This window comes from Acanthaster planci, linkage group LG02 (genome assembly GCF_054643075.1).
Source record: "Acanthaster planci isolate LZ-2023a linkage group LG02, COTS_SCS, whole genome shotgun sequence".
Lineage (NCBI taxonomy): Eukaryota > Metazoa > Echinodermata > Asteroidea > Valvatida > Acanthasteridae > Acanthaster > Acanthaster planci.
The window spans coordinates 35,829,496-35,844,014 of record NC_141778.1 but is presented as its reverse complement, the minus strand read 5'-3'; the positions used below and the strand labels follow the sequence as shown (position 1 = coordinate 35,844,014).

The 14,519-nt window shown below is 39.7% G+C and overlaps 1 protein-coding gene across 10 annotated transcripts in view; it reads left to right on the top strand.

Annotated features, from left to right (window-relative positions):
* The window catches only part of LOC147800202 (uncharacterized), a 111,981-nt gene that overhangs the window by 95,216 nt on the left and 2,246 nt on the right, over positions 1–14,519 (top strand). For 6 of the 10 annotated variants that reach the window (XR_015424306.1, XR_015424305.1, XR_015424304.1 and 3 more), the window contains 5 exons: positions 8,053–8,149; positions 9,085–9,200; positions 9,626–9,726; positions 10,174–10,261; positions 11,135–13,523. Coding sequence is in view for 3 of the 10 variants with exons in the window: in XM_087132843.1 (XP_086988969.1) it covers positions 8,100–8,149; positions 9,085–9,200; positions 9,626–9,726; positions 10,174–10,200 (294 nt within the window). In the remaining 7 variants the exon portion in view is untranslated. Of the gene's footprint in view, positions 1–8,052; positions 8,150–9,084; positions 9,201–9,625; positions 9,727–10,173; positions 10,294–11,134; positions 13,524–14,519 lie in introns of those variants that run through there. The other 4 variants (XM_087132844.1, XR_015424307.1, XM_087132845.1 and 1 more) reach the window with 4 other exon arrangements.

Here is a 14,519-nt window from a genome sequence, read left to right as displayed (position 1 = left end):
ATTAACCTAAATAAACAGATAAATCTGGTTATTGTAACGCCTAGGCAATTCAATTCATGGCATTTGTCATATTGCGGACCACCCCAGACAGGTAATTTAATTTCGATTAAACTGGCATCAGCTTCGAGTTGCACTCCATCCAGAAGAAATTTGCGGGTTTGTAGTTTGAATGCGAGATCTGTGTGTAACAAAACAACTGGCATTCTTGAATTGCTGGCTGATCAAGACATTGATGTGCTTGCTGTTAATACTGAGACATGGATTAAAGAAGGAGACATTACTACGGTGTCACAGTTAACATCTGACGATTACCAGTTTCTCTATAAATTTCGTCAAGGTAGAGCTGATGGTGGTGTAGGAGTATTGTATGAGTCCGGAATGAGAATACATGCCACTCCATCTACTGCAGCTGGAACATCTTTTGAGCACATTGTGGTCAATGTCGACTGTCATGATAAACGTTTCTTGTTGATGGTTGTTTATTGGCTCCAAATGTAGCAATCACTACCTTCTTATCTGATTTTTCTCAAGTCTTTGAACAGTTCATGTCAAAATCATCTGATTTTGTGATAGTTGGAGACTTTAATATTCACATGGATCAGCCTCAAGCAAATGATAGGATTTGTTTTATGAATTTTCTCGAGTCTTGCAATTTGATTCAACATGTAGTATCCCCAACCCATATTAAAGGTCATGTTTTGGATCTTGTTATTACTTGTCCATCTATGGACATTATCAAATCTGTAGATGTTTTGATCCTGCTATTTCTGATCATTCACTGATAATGTGTTCTTTAGAAATCAGTAAGCCTGTGAGACCGCAGAGATCTGTGGCATTTAGGAGGCTAAAAAACATAGACTGTGAACATTTTCGTAGAGACATTCTTTGTTCTGCATTTTCAAAGTTTTTGGACAAAACTTCATTACCCGACCCCAACGTATTCACAGCTTTTTACAATTTGGAATTCAGGATGGTTCTTAACAAGCATGCTCCTGTTCAATCAAAGGTTCTTACTATACGGTCGAATACACCATGGTTTACTGAGACCATTAGGAAGGAGAAAATTAAGCGTAAAAAACTGGAGCCTCGTTGGCGATTTACTCGACTCACTGTTGACTGGGAGATATAAAAAATGCAATATAATCGCGTTGTGTTGATGATCAAGGATGCGAAAGTGCATTATCATCAAACCTTAATCCGTGAGAGCAGGGGTGATTGTCATCAGATTTTTTGTGTGATTGATAATTTGTTATGCCGTAAGTCAGTTCCTACATTTCCTACTCATAAGTCTGAAGTCGAATTGGCAAATTGATTCGCAAATTTCTTTCAAGATAAGATCAGCAACTTACAACGTATGAGTAGTGTGGGTCAAGGAGATTTTGATATTCAAGATCCAATTCTTCCTGAAGGATGTAAGCTTAATTTAGGCTCCTCCACTTGTGCAAGTGTCCTCCAAAAACTTGTGGTACTGACCTGATACCGACTGCACTTTTAAAATGCTGTCTGCCTGAAATCTGCCCAATAATTACATCTCTTGTTAATTCTTCTATTAAGCTTGCAGTTTTTCCAAATGATTTTAAGATGTCTATGTTAGTCCCATTCCAAAATCTCGGAACCTCAAGGCTGATCAAGCCGAGCTGCTTAAGAAGTATCGGCCAGTTGCCAATGTACCATTTGTCTCCAAGGTTCTTGAGAAGGTGGTTGCGCAACAGCTTACAAATCATATGACCAGGTTTATGTTGCATGAACCTTTTCAATCGGCATACAAGTGCCACCATGGGACGGAAACGGCTCTTGCCCGCATTCAAAATGATATTTTGAAAAATATAGATGAGGGCAAAGTCTCCATTCTGGTATTTCTTGATTTAAGTGGTGTGTTTGATACGCTTGATCATGACATTTTGCTTCATCGATTAAGGACACATGTAGGAGTCTCACAAAATACCTTTGATTGGTTTTCTTCTTACCTTAGAGACCGTTTACAAAGAGTTCAGATTTGGTCTTTATCACCTGATGGTCGGAGTGGATTGGATGTTGGAACCATGAGTGATACCTATACACTTAAGTATGGTGTCCCCCAGGGCTCTGTACTCAGACCACTTTTATTCAATGTGTATATGTTGCCATTAGGGGATGTTATCAGGCATCATGGACTGAGCTGTCATTTTTATGCAGATGACACTCAGTTGTATTTGTCAGCACAGCCAACTGCCAGTAACATACAGCAACAAGTGCCAGTTTGGGAAAAATGCTGTGACGACATCAAATGTTGGATGGCGATTAACTTTTTGAAGCTAAATAATGATAAGACAGATCTGCTTATCATTGGATCGCATATGTCGTTTAGCAAAATTCCCAGAACTCTTGTGAATAATTAGTAATCACAATATTACCGCAGTCTCTGAAGTCAAGAGTCTGGGTGTGATTTTTGACAACAAAATGAATATGCAATCCCACATCAAGAATATCTCTCTGCAATGTAACACCTGAACAATATAAGCAAAATTAAATGTTGTTTGGGTCAATCAGCCACGGAGCATATTATTCATGCACTTGTTACGTCTCTCATAAACTATTGTAACTCTGTTTTAATAGGTTACTTAGCGTCAGCCCTTGCTCCTTTGCAGAGAGTCCAGAATGCTGCAGCAAGGTTACTCACTAATGGCTAGAAATTTGACCACATCACTCCTGCGCTGATGCAACTACATTGGTTGCCAGTAAAATATCATAGGGTAATTTTTAAGGTGTGTCTAAGGATCTTTAAATGTCTCCACAACAGTGCTCCAAGTTATTTAAGTGATTTGCTTGATGTAAGGATTTCTAGTCGATTCCGCACTGGACTCGCCTAGGCTTACTCTTCCAAAAACTAGGCTGTCTTCTGCTGGCGAGAGGATGTTTTCTGTGGCTGGTCCCGGTCTCTGGAACCAGCTTGAAGTTCATCTTAGAATGTCTAGGAATGTGGAGAGTTTTAAGACCGGGCTGAAGACGCACCTTTTTAACAAGCATTTTCAGTTTCTTAGTATTGATTTTGATTATGGTACATGTAGGTTATATTTATTTATCTATATTTTGATGTACAGCGCGTGGGAGCAGCCTGATGGATTGGGCGCTTTATAAATGTAGATTCAGTTGGGCCGCATTGCTGGTCCTTTTTCTAGCCCCCCCATTGCCAGACTTGCCCTTTTCTCCAGTCGGTCTGGTTCCTAAGCAAACACCGGGTGAATTTCGCTGGATACACAATCTTTGCTCCCCGTTGGGCAATTCCGTTAATGATCACATTGACCCGTCTCTTACCATTGTTAATTACTCGAGTTTTGATGACGCAATAGGGTTGGTCTTAAGTTTAGGCACTGGTGCCCTTATGGCTAAATCTGACATTAAGTCGGCTTTTTACTCGCTGCCAGTTCACCCAGATGATTTCAACCTGTTAGGCTTCTTCTCCGATGGGTCACACTACCCGTACTGCAACAAATGTATGCCCATGGGTTGCTCCATGTCGTGTGTGACATTCGAACATTTTAGCACATTTCAAGGAATGTACTGTACCCGCAAAGTGGCAATGGCTGATGATACATTCACTACCTCGACAATTTCCTTTTTGTGAGAAGTGCCAATTCCAGTGACTGCGCTCGTGCTCTCAGTTCTTTTATGGTCGTGTGTAAGGAGTTTGGAGTTCCCTTCTGTGTCAGACAGAACGGTTGGACCAGCTAATATCATCACTTTCCTAGGGCTGGCAATTGACCCTATTGCTCAGACAATTCAAGTTCTACCCGTGAAAATCACGTCCATAGTAGAGAAATTAGATAATGCATTATCTAAACCAAAAATTATTCTCAGGGACCTGCAGTCTTTGCTAAGAGGTTTAAATTTCAACTGTAAAGCTGTTTGCCAAGGCTGTGCATTTGTTTGATTTACATGTACATGTAACCTGCAGCGTTTAGAAGCCACATCATCGTATCCGCTTTTCTTCTGGGGCATAAACCAATCTGTTGGCATGGCAACAGTTCTTGGTCCATTTCAATGGCTCGGTCATGTTTCCTCCCCAAGTGTGGCAGTCCAGTCACACCTTACGGTTGTACACCGATGCTTCAGCCGGTATAGGTTTTGGTGCATTTTTTCATGGTCATTGGACTCAGGGCAGATGGCCCTTGTCAATCCGTTCCCTGCAGTTTTCTATTGCTTTCCTTGAACTTTTTCCCATTGTGCTGGCGCAGCGCTTGTGGGGACCAGATTTGAGAAATAGATGTAGATGCGTGGTTTTCTGGACAGATAATGCAGTAGTTTTGGCCACAAATCAATCTTCAAACTTGTCCCTGCCCTAGGATTATGAAATGGGTCTGTTCGCTTGTGATCCGTTGTTTGGATCTGAATATTCATTTCAAGGTGCGTCATGTTCCTGGTATTGATAACGGCATCGCCAATGCTCTCTCTCGCTTTCAGATGTACAGATTCTGGCAGCTAGCACCAGGAGCAGACCTCAATGGTACTCCCAGCCTGCAGACCTTTGGAACAACTTCAGCTAGAAGTTCTTGGTCTTTTATTAGATTCTGTTGCCTCCCCCATACTCATTCAGTTTATCAGCGTACTTGGCAGTTTCCCATAGTTCAGTTTGCGCCATGGCCTTAATTGTGTTGGTTTTCACCCTTCACTTCAACAGCTGGTACAGTTTCTTGCATTTTGTCCGTCAATAATTATTCTCTCACTACCATAGGTTTTGTATGTATCTGGTATTGCTTCCACATCAGGCTTGTATAATTTTCGGATATAACCCAACACTTTGTTTTCAAATGCTTATTGCATGGCTGTTGGCAGTGTAACAGCCGTCCTATTACATTGGATGGTCTCTGCCATATTGTCCCAGCCTTACAATCAGACTGTTTCAGTCAGTATGAAGCCTTACTTTTCCATTTTGCCTTCCTTTTGGTCTGTTTTGGAAAATCTTAGGGTTACGATCATAATTGAACTGGCCGCATTTTCAAACTGAATATCACATAAGGCCACTATGCGGGAACAATCACTAGATTTGGACGGGACTGTAAATTCCCCCACCCGCAGAAAGCCAAACAAGTCTAGCTGAAATGCTGCGTTAAAAAGAGCGGCCTCAAATTCTGAGGATGCTAGGCCCCCCACTATCTCATCAACAGGAGGTCTGCTGTGACTGGGTACCGAACATCGGTTTTGTGGGAATCTCTGTGGAGGCCTTCCCTTAACTTGTGGGCCAGGACGGTGGTCCGTGGGGTCAGGCAAACTGACCTAAATTGGTTGTTAGCCAGCCTTCCGGCCAATCAACAACATTATTAGTCAGTCTTGCACTGTTAGATTAAGCACCCTCTCTCCCCGGGTCCCAAAGGGGGTTTCGGCCAACCAGCATCTGAAAACCGTATTGTTAAATTCAATTTTATCTGTACATTATCTTTATAAATGGCATTTGTGTGCTCTAATGTATAATTTTAAAACAGTCTCTGCCTCCGAATGTAAAAGTTTCTTTTGTAACGAATAATGAAACCCATAGTTATGACACTAGGTCATCAAACAAGCTTCATCTCAACATAGTTTCAAGTTTGCCACATCTTCAACTGCTACAATCCTGGACAAATCTCGGTTGGCCTCCAGACCCCCTTTTCAGTGTTGGGTGTGTGCGCACGGTCTGTGTTCCAGCTGGACAACATTGATCGGGGGAGTGGGAGAGGGGGCTGGAGATTGTATGGCTATTGCCAAGTGTCCCAACAAGTCTGTCCAGAATTGTAGATACCAGGGACCCCTATCGTACTATAGAACTGAAGTTGATCATTCTGTCCATTGGCGTCAAGTGTAGCATGCAAAGGAATTATAAAACAAGTATGCAATTGATGTTACTGGTAACGAGGAGGATGTACATGTAATGTCAAGCTGAGTTGTCAATAACACTTTTAAACATCACTGCCGGTAATTTATTGATATTATCAGATTGCAAGTTCATTAATTTTGTATTTTAACATCCACTCCTTAATATTCCTATTCACTTAAATATGATTTGTATAAAATAAAATCTTTTTTTTTCTGTAAGTAGACCCAGTACAGGCTTTGACTTCTTGTCTGACCTCCTTATTACTGTAACTATTCCAAATACTACCATTACAGTTTTCTCTCCCCATGTGCATGTAATTTAACTACATGTACTTATAGTATGGTAATATGTGAACCTAAAACCTGAGCCCAGTTTTCTTCCCATGTGCATGTATGTAACTACAGTACATGTTCTTATAGTATGGTAATACGTGAACCTCAAAACCTGAGCCCAGTTTTCTCTCCCCATGTGCATGTATGTAACTACATGTTCTTATAGTATGGTAATACGTCAACCTAAAACCTGAGCCCAGTTTTCTTCCCATGTGCATGTATGTAACTACATGTACTTATAGTATGGTAATACGTGAACCTTAAACCTGAGCCCAGTTTTCTTCCCATGTGCATGTATGTAACTACATGTACTAGTATGGTAATACGTCAACCTAAAACCCGCTGAGCCCAGTTTTCTTCCCATGTGCATGTATGTAACTACATGTACTTATAGGATGGTAATACGTGAACCTCAGTAAAACCTGAGCCCAGTTTTCTTCCCATGTGCATGTTGTAACTACATGTACTTATAGTATGGTAATACGTGAACCTTAAACCTGAGCCCAGTTTTCTTCCCATGTGCATGTATGTAACTACATGTACTTATAGTATGGTAATACGTGAACCTAAACTGAGCCCAGTCGAGGATTTGTGGGCTTGGTCAGTGACAGCCGGTTGTGGGGGGTTTGGTAGGGATGACGATGGTTGGAATTTATTTGAAAATACATGTTCTGACACTTTCAGTATCTTGAAAGATCTCAGACCGAATAAATATTCATTGGAGGTTTACAACAGAAATATGAGGGATCATATGTGTATAGATATAGTCTGAGCCAGTTCCACACTCCCGTCACTTCAGGCATGAACTAGATTATATTTTCAGACTGATTTTTCATACAGTTTATTTAATGTGTGCTTGAGTCTATGAGTCTATTCAAACACACATTGCCTTGTGTTCCTTCACCACTTTAATGTGTGCTTGAGTCTATGAGTCTATTCAAACACACATTGTCTTGTGTTCCTTCACCACTTTAATGTGTGCTTGAGTCTATGAGTCTATTCAAATACACATTGTCTTGTGTTCCTTCACCACTTTAATGTGTGCTTGAGTCTATGAGTCTATTCAAACACACATTGTCTTGTGTTCCTTCACCACTTTAATGTGTGCTTGAGTCTATTCAAATACACATTGTCTTGTGTTCCTTCACCACTTTAATGTGTGCTTGAGTCTATGAGTCTATTCAAACACACATTGTCTTGTGTTCCTTCACCACTTTAATGTGTGCTTGAGTCTATGAGTCTATTCAAACACACATTGTCTTGTGTTCCTTCACCACTTTAATGTGTGCTTGAGTCTATGAGTCTATTCAAATACACATTGTCTTGTGTTCCTTCACCACTTTAATGTGTGCTTGAGTCTATGAGTCTATTCAAACACACATTGTCTTGTGTTCCTTCACCACTTTAATGTGTGCTTGAGTCTATTCAAATACACATTGTCTTGTGTTCCTTCACCACTTTAATGTGTGCTTGAGTCTATGAGTCTATTCAAACACACATTGTCTTGTGTTCCTTCACCACTTTAATGTGTGCTTGAGTCTATGAGTCTATTCAAATACACATTGTCTTGTGTTCCTTCACCACTTTAATGTGTGCTTGAGTCTATGAGTCTATTCAAACACACATTGTCTTGTGTTCCTTCACCACTTTAATGTGTGCTTGAGTCTATTCAAATACACATTGTCTTGTGTTCCTTCACCACTTTAATGTGTGCTTGAGTCTATGAGTCTATTCAAACACACATTGTCTTGTGTTCCTTCACCACTTTAATGTGTGCTTGAGTCTATGAGTCTATTCAAATACACATTGTCTTGTGTTCCTTCACCACTTTAATGTGTGCTTGAGTCTATGAGTCTATTCAAATACACCTTGTCTTGTGTTCTTTCACCACAGCATGTTTATGTGTAGCACAACCCCGACAGAATGCTGGAACATGCCTCATGGATAAGAACTTGAGTTTCTCCTGTATCTGCCCTAACGGCTGCATCAGGTAAAGATGACAATGGCTATTTCTTCTGCTTGAATGTACTGAAGTCTTTGATAATGGCATTACAGATTGTCCTGTAAATGATTGGATGTGCAAGTACACAGACTGTCTTGAGTCTCTTCATGTAAGAGGACATATGAAAATAGGGCCAGGTTATCTGTATATGTAGACATATCTGATGGGATAAGCCACAGGGGTTGCCCTGTCTGATCAGCTCTGGCTGATGTTTTATCAGTGCCTGGACACAAAGTCTGAGAAGTGTATGGACGTACAGTGTATGCTGAACTTGTTACCTCTTTTCAACTCGATTTCTTCGTTGGAAATGTTTGCCCCAAATCCTCATTCCAAAAAAAGGGTGAGGCAGGTTGCTCCCCATTTGAATGGGGAATGGATTTGTGGGTAACTGGTAATGGCTTCAGGGAATTTGGCATGAATGCTGTTATATTGTTATATTGTGTTCATTATCGTGAGGCTGTTCTGTATTATTCAAATGACTCTCATTCAAAAACTACTTTAGCTGTATATTGAAAGTACATCTAGGCTGATATATCTTTTTTTTTCAAAAGTCAATATTTTTGGCAGAAATCATATAATTATAATTACAATTAAAATTATATATGTGGACAAGGATTCAAGTGTACATGTAAGGATCAAACTTAAGAAATGGTTAACACACAAAAATAACTGTGTAATAGTTGACTGTGAACTTTGCAACGGCTTTGCATAAAATTTCAAAAAAAACACTAGAACATATATATATGCACAGGTTGAAAGTTGCATTGGTAAGTTGTGTAACTTTTTGTCTCTTAAAATTTAATTGTCATGGGCTATAAAAAGTGGTTGGAAGATTATTCAGGTTCATTGCACCTGTGCTTTTATTTGGTCTGTGACATGCAGTCCATGACAAGAAGCTTATTTGAATTTGTTTTTTTGGACAGAAACTCACCCAAGAAAGTGCCTTTCACAGTGTGCCATGGACTCCATGGGCGAATGATTGCACTGTCTCTTCCAGGGCAGCTCCTTGAAAGAACTGATCATCAGTTACACGGATATGGTAAGGATAATGCTTGAAGTCCAAGTGAAACATATCAAATAATGCTTGTATAGACCACAGTTGTACTTGGTTTGTGAGAGGTTTTGGGAACTAGATTTACTTTTACTGTGTAGATTGGTTAATTCCATTTTTCACTTAAAATCGAGCACCCGAAAAGTCACAAGTATAACCTGTGATTTATTCAGTGGTAAAGAGCCTGCATTTGGCACACTCAGAGAGGCTTTCTTGAACATATCAATCCAGTAATAATCAAAACTCAGTGTCCACATAATTATGCACGTCACAGAACACGAAAGACACGTCCTTGGGCTCAGCAATGGTGTTCCATATTGTGCAGATTTTCTGCAGGGGAAGTGGTTGGATGTCAAAGGATGAATTAGAATACTGAAATTTGTATTGTTATTGGAAACCAATCCCTTTTCCAGAATACTACATTATTTTTTTATCATGGAAGATGGGCTGGTTCCGGATGTATGCGCAGTTATCAAGGATGTTGTCAAGACACCACCTCTGCCTGTTACTCCTGGTATGAAGATCTGTTGTTTTTGTTTCACGAGTTTCATTGTTTATTTATTGAAAATTTTTTAGACTTTACATGTACTTTTGAATTTGCAGTCAGTCTATTTTTAAGTCAGCCTTTTCAAAGTACTTTGCATTGTGAATTTACAAAATATCAATGTGACTGAATGTAAATCCCTTTTAAAACTATTTCAGTACCAAAGAAAATATTCTGTATTCAAAGACAATTTTTTGTTCACCCTAAAAATATTTCAATGTTCAAAATTTTGTGAGATAATGTAACCTGCTCATGTTCTTTTTGGATCAATTCCATGTATCAAGTTTACTTGCTAACAACTAATGATCATGTACTGTTCTAAAGGGCCAAGAAATCTTCTGACATTGAAAACTAGTTCTGCTGTAAGTTGAACTGAGTAGTGCCATTGATAGATATGCTTTACCCTTTTTTCTATAGGTTGTACTGAATACGTGCCATCCATGATCTGAAGTGGGTCGGGCAAACACAGCACAGATATTCAACTAACTCGAGCAGAGAAAAAGTGGTAATGCTTGCCATGATGGATGCGATCAGAAGGTTGGACAAAACCCTCCACAGATTCTCTATCTTGATTGGCCAAGAACCAGTCACGTGGCTTTCACTTTATTGCTATCTGGCATTTCCCGTCCAAAAGAACTCTACCTGTTTCAACTGAGGTACTATACCCACAGTTACCAAAGAACTGTACTCATTGCCTGTGACATTGTGTGCAAATGCATGCCGAGGTGCACACAGCTAATTACGTGCATTGCAAAGACCTTGCACAACAAGAGTTTGGTTCAATTATTTTGCGAAGAAGTAGTTTGGAAAAGTGTTTTTTTGTTTGTTCAAAAAGACGTAGTTTTTATTTGTGTTTTTATTATATAAATCAGTTACCAATTACATTTAAAGAGAATCTGTGGGAGAGGTGTTATAATCCAGTCTCTGTTGGTGATCCAGGGAGTTTTCTAGTTTTCCTCGGCTTTGCTTCAGGAAAATCAAACATTCCACGGATCACCTGGAGAGGTTAGTTATACTGCACCATTCAAAGCTGTCAGTATTATTTTGTATGAAAGGAAAATAAAAGGACCCGATGCTATGAATCATAAGCCACAGTCTTTGAGCCATTAAGAAAATTGGAGCAAATCTTACATATTTGTGTGTCAAAGGTTTATCAAAGGCAATCTACTGTCACTTATCAAAGATACCATGCAGTGTTTGGACTGAGAAAATCTTGTACGAAAAGGTTACGTCTTAGCGTGTGTCGGAATCAAATTCTGAGTGGTTATGGCTTTCATTCTTGCCATTGACACACTGCAGTAAACAGTCACAGAAGTGACCTTGTTTGATTACTTTCCTAGCATCTGACATTTGCTTCTTTTCGCTTGTGTTTTTCTAGGTTGATACAACAGTAATCTTTGGGAATTGTCAGGTTTCCTGAAGCCTGCCCTGGGAATGCAACCCAGCAGCCTAATCAGTGTGACGGTGTTTCTGATGTGGAGGGTGCTGATATGGGGTGCTCGCCATCGCTTGAGTCTTGCAATTTTGTTCACGTTCTACCTTCCTTCACCTCTTTTAAAAAACGACGAGAGGTCCTTTCTCACAAGCACTGAAAACACGGGTCCTATGTGGCGAAATAGCTTCAAACTGCATGGATGTTATGTCTCTTGAAAGTGCACCCTTGTCTCCAAATTGCACGGGTCCAGCATGTTTTCTGCACGGATTGAAACCTCCTTCCTAACTCCATCATCAGTGCATAACCCACGTAAGTATCACTGGGTAAAGCATGCCATTATCCTGAGGATATTGTGTATTGACACCTGTCTTGCTCTTGCCTTTGTGCAGAATAGCACACAATATGCTGCCCATCAGTCATAGCCTTGCTGCCATCAGGTTCCGTACACACATTAGCATTGTGTTTCCATTTTGGGGGGGGGGTTGAAACCAGACTTATGAAGTTGGAGCCTTCCTTTCCCTTATAACAATTATCGTCTGGACCCGTGAATGGAAGCAAAATGATGAATTATTGTGTGCAGTGAAATTTCTGACTTTCTTTCCCTTTTGAACAATTTCTGTTGAGCCAAATTCAGAAAAAAAGGAACAACACATTCACAGTAATTCCCGGGATCAAAGTTGATACCTCAAACTTAAAAATCTGATGTCTAAGGGATGAATTGTTCTACTCCATTCACATCAGAAATTGTTTATGTTATAAAGTACCAGTTTGGAGCTGTATAAATCTTTGACGGCAACAAAGTTACCTCTAAGGGGCAGGGAAGATGTGCTGCCAGTATGGCTACTTGTGAGTCGGAGTCAAGGAATCTCTCACCAAATTGAGATCAACCTCTAGCAGTCGAATGTTTCATCATCATTGGTTTCTTGCACAAATGTTCATGCATAAAAAAGCAAGAGTACGGGTTGGAAAATTGCTGAAAATATTGCAGTATCACTGATAGTGGTGAAAATGTGGCAAAACCAGGAACGTTTACCAACGTGCTGCATATTGTAGCTATGAAAGCCTTCGATGAAATTGCAGGCATCCCTTGCATCAAACACCATGCACTAACATTTGCAGGTGTGTGTTTCCTGTGCTTGTGCCGTAGAGCCCTTTATGGCTTCCACATTTTCCCAATGCTTATTTGTGCACGATTTTGAGTGTGGCATATTCATGAAGGAAATAAGAAGCTGGTTCTTTGTCATAAACTTTTCTTAATTAGAAATTTGTGCGTTGGTCAGTTTTACTTATGATGTCAAAAATTATATCTTTAAGGTGTATCCAAAATGAAAAAATAGCAATACAAAATTGATTGGTAATGGATTGGTACGCTGAACTTCTGAAGCTGAACATTTCAAGTACGGTTGCACGGGAAAGCTTAGTTTATGAGCTCTCAATTGATCTCTATAATCACAGATAAATAAAAGCTATTAGCCTGTCATAACAAAAGGTAAACACCTGTTTCCAGTGTGGGGGTTAAGTGTGTCACCATCAAAAGCACATAAAATCTTCCCTTATGTTCTTAAGCGCAAGCAACCTGTACAACTGGGCCATGATGTCTTGAGACGTCTGTGCTGGTCACAGGACAGTGCCGCACGTCATTGTCTTATCGCAGTCCGAAGAAGGCAGAGTGATTTTCCCTCAATGATTTATCATTTATTTTTACATACAATCTGTCTAATGATTTCTTTAACTAACTGGTGATGGGTCTTTCCTTATCCTTTGTTTAGCTTTTATTTTAAGCAGCACACAGTTTAATTAAAAGTACATGTAACTAACTAAAGGTTGTGAAACCTTTATTTCGATTACTCAGTATTATTTTGCTCCAAAAATGGTGAAGGGGTTTATTTACCAGCACCAAGTGCACGTTCTGTTAACATTTAGCTTCATGTATATTTTGTGTACATCTTCGGAAAGTATGCACAAGGAGCTGGAAACGTAAACCTTGGGTATGGGCAGATTTGGGGCACACTTTTTTTGAAAGGGGACAGCTACATTTTTTTGTGGGGGAGGGGTGGGCCCATAAAATTTTAATCTTTTGTCACGCAATGTTTAATGGCCTTTCTAGAATATACCATCAGAAGGAAGGAAAATAAAACGGAACCCTAATGTTTTTCTCTGTATCAATAAAATGCCTCTTTTGCCTCCGCCCTCACCTTTGGTAGGTCAATAATAAGGCTAAAATAGTTGTCTTATTTTGGTTGTCTTATTTATGTCTTGTTCTTTTTTATTTCATCGACTTGACCTTGACCCACACCAGCAACATATTTCGGGAAGAATATGTCAATAAAAGGTATTGTAACTGTAGTCTCTGTCAGGTGTGTGTGCTGTTTGTTGATTTTTAATTTGATTTATTTGAATTTGCCTATTTCCTTTTTGTTTTGTTTTATTTTTTTAATTGTTATTCGCTCGTGTGTACAAAATAATCAGTTCCTTTACTTTTCCAAAACGTTCACGCAGTTTTTTGCTTTTTCTCTCGGAGTGTCTCAATCAGGATCTTGAAGAACTTAGTTTCGTAATATTAGCAAAGAGAGAGGTTTAATGTGTTCACTTTTTCGGTAGGATAATTCCACTGTAGGCAAAATGCCCTGTATATTTATTTAGATCCCATATAAACGTTTATCTGCGACTGCTGGCTTCGCCAAGTGCTTCTTTTATTGGATGCCTTTAAAAAAATACCAAGGAGTTCGAGAAAGATCGTTTAAGAGTTTAATTTGACCAAACGTTGGTACAGTGAGTCATGTGATTGCACACCAACATAATTCAAATTCCCTAGACTTAAGATACTGCGCTATACCTCGTGATTCGGGGCAAGCTTTTGCGGAGCGACCTCCGTCTCTGAAATGAGTCCTTAAATTTGTGCCCTTCTTGTCCATTGAAAACAGTGTATTGGTGCAAGGGGTCTCTTATGTAACAAACAAAAGCTTGCCCGAATCAAGAGTGTCTTTAGTGTGGAGAATTCAAATTGAATTAAAAGAAGTAACAAAAGGCTCGTTTGATTTAAAGCCCCCACTTCGGCAATAAAAGAACGCGCATACTTCACGCCGTTCAGTCTTTGATACGTTCTCTCAACGTTCCCCTAGACGAACTTAAGAATGAATGAATAGCATTTGTTACGCACGATTTTCTTTGACGCTGTTCAAATTATTTGTTGCGTCCGATCGCCGCATTTGGTCCAGTTGTGATTTGCAAAGGCATCATGCGATATACGAGTAGAATGTGTTTTGTAGGGCGGGCATTTATGCAAATTTTGAAATTCCTTTGCCTGCACGTGTAACCGGACATGCGC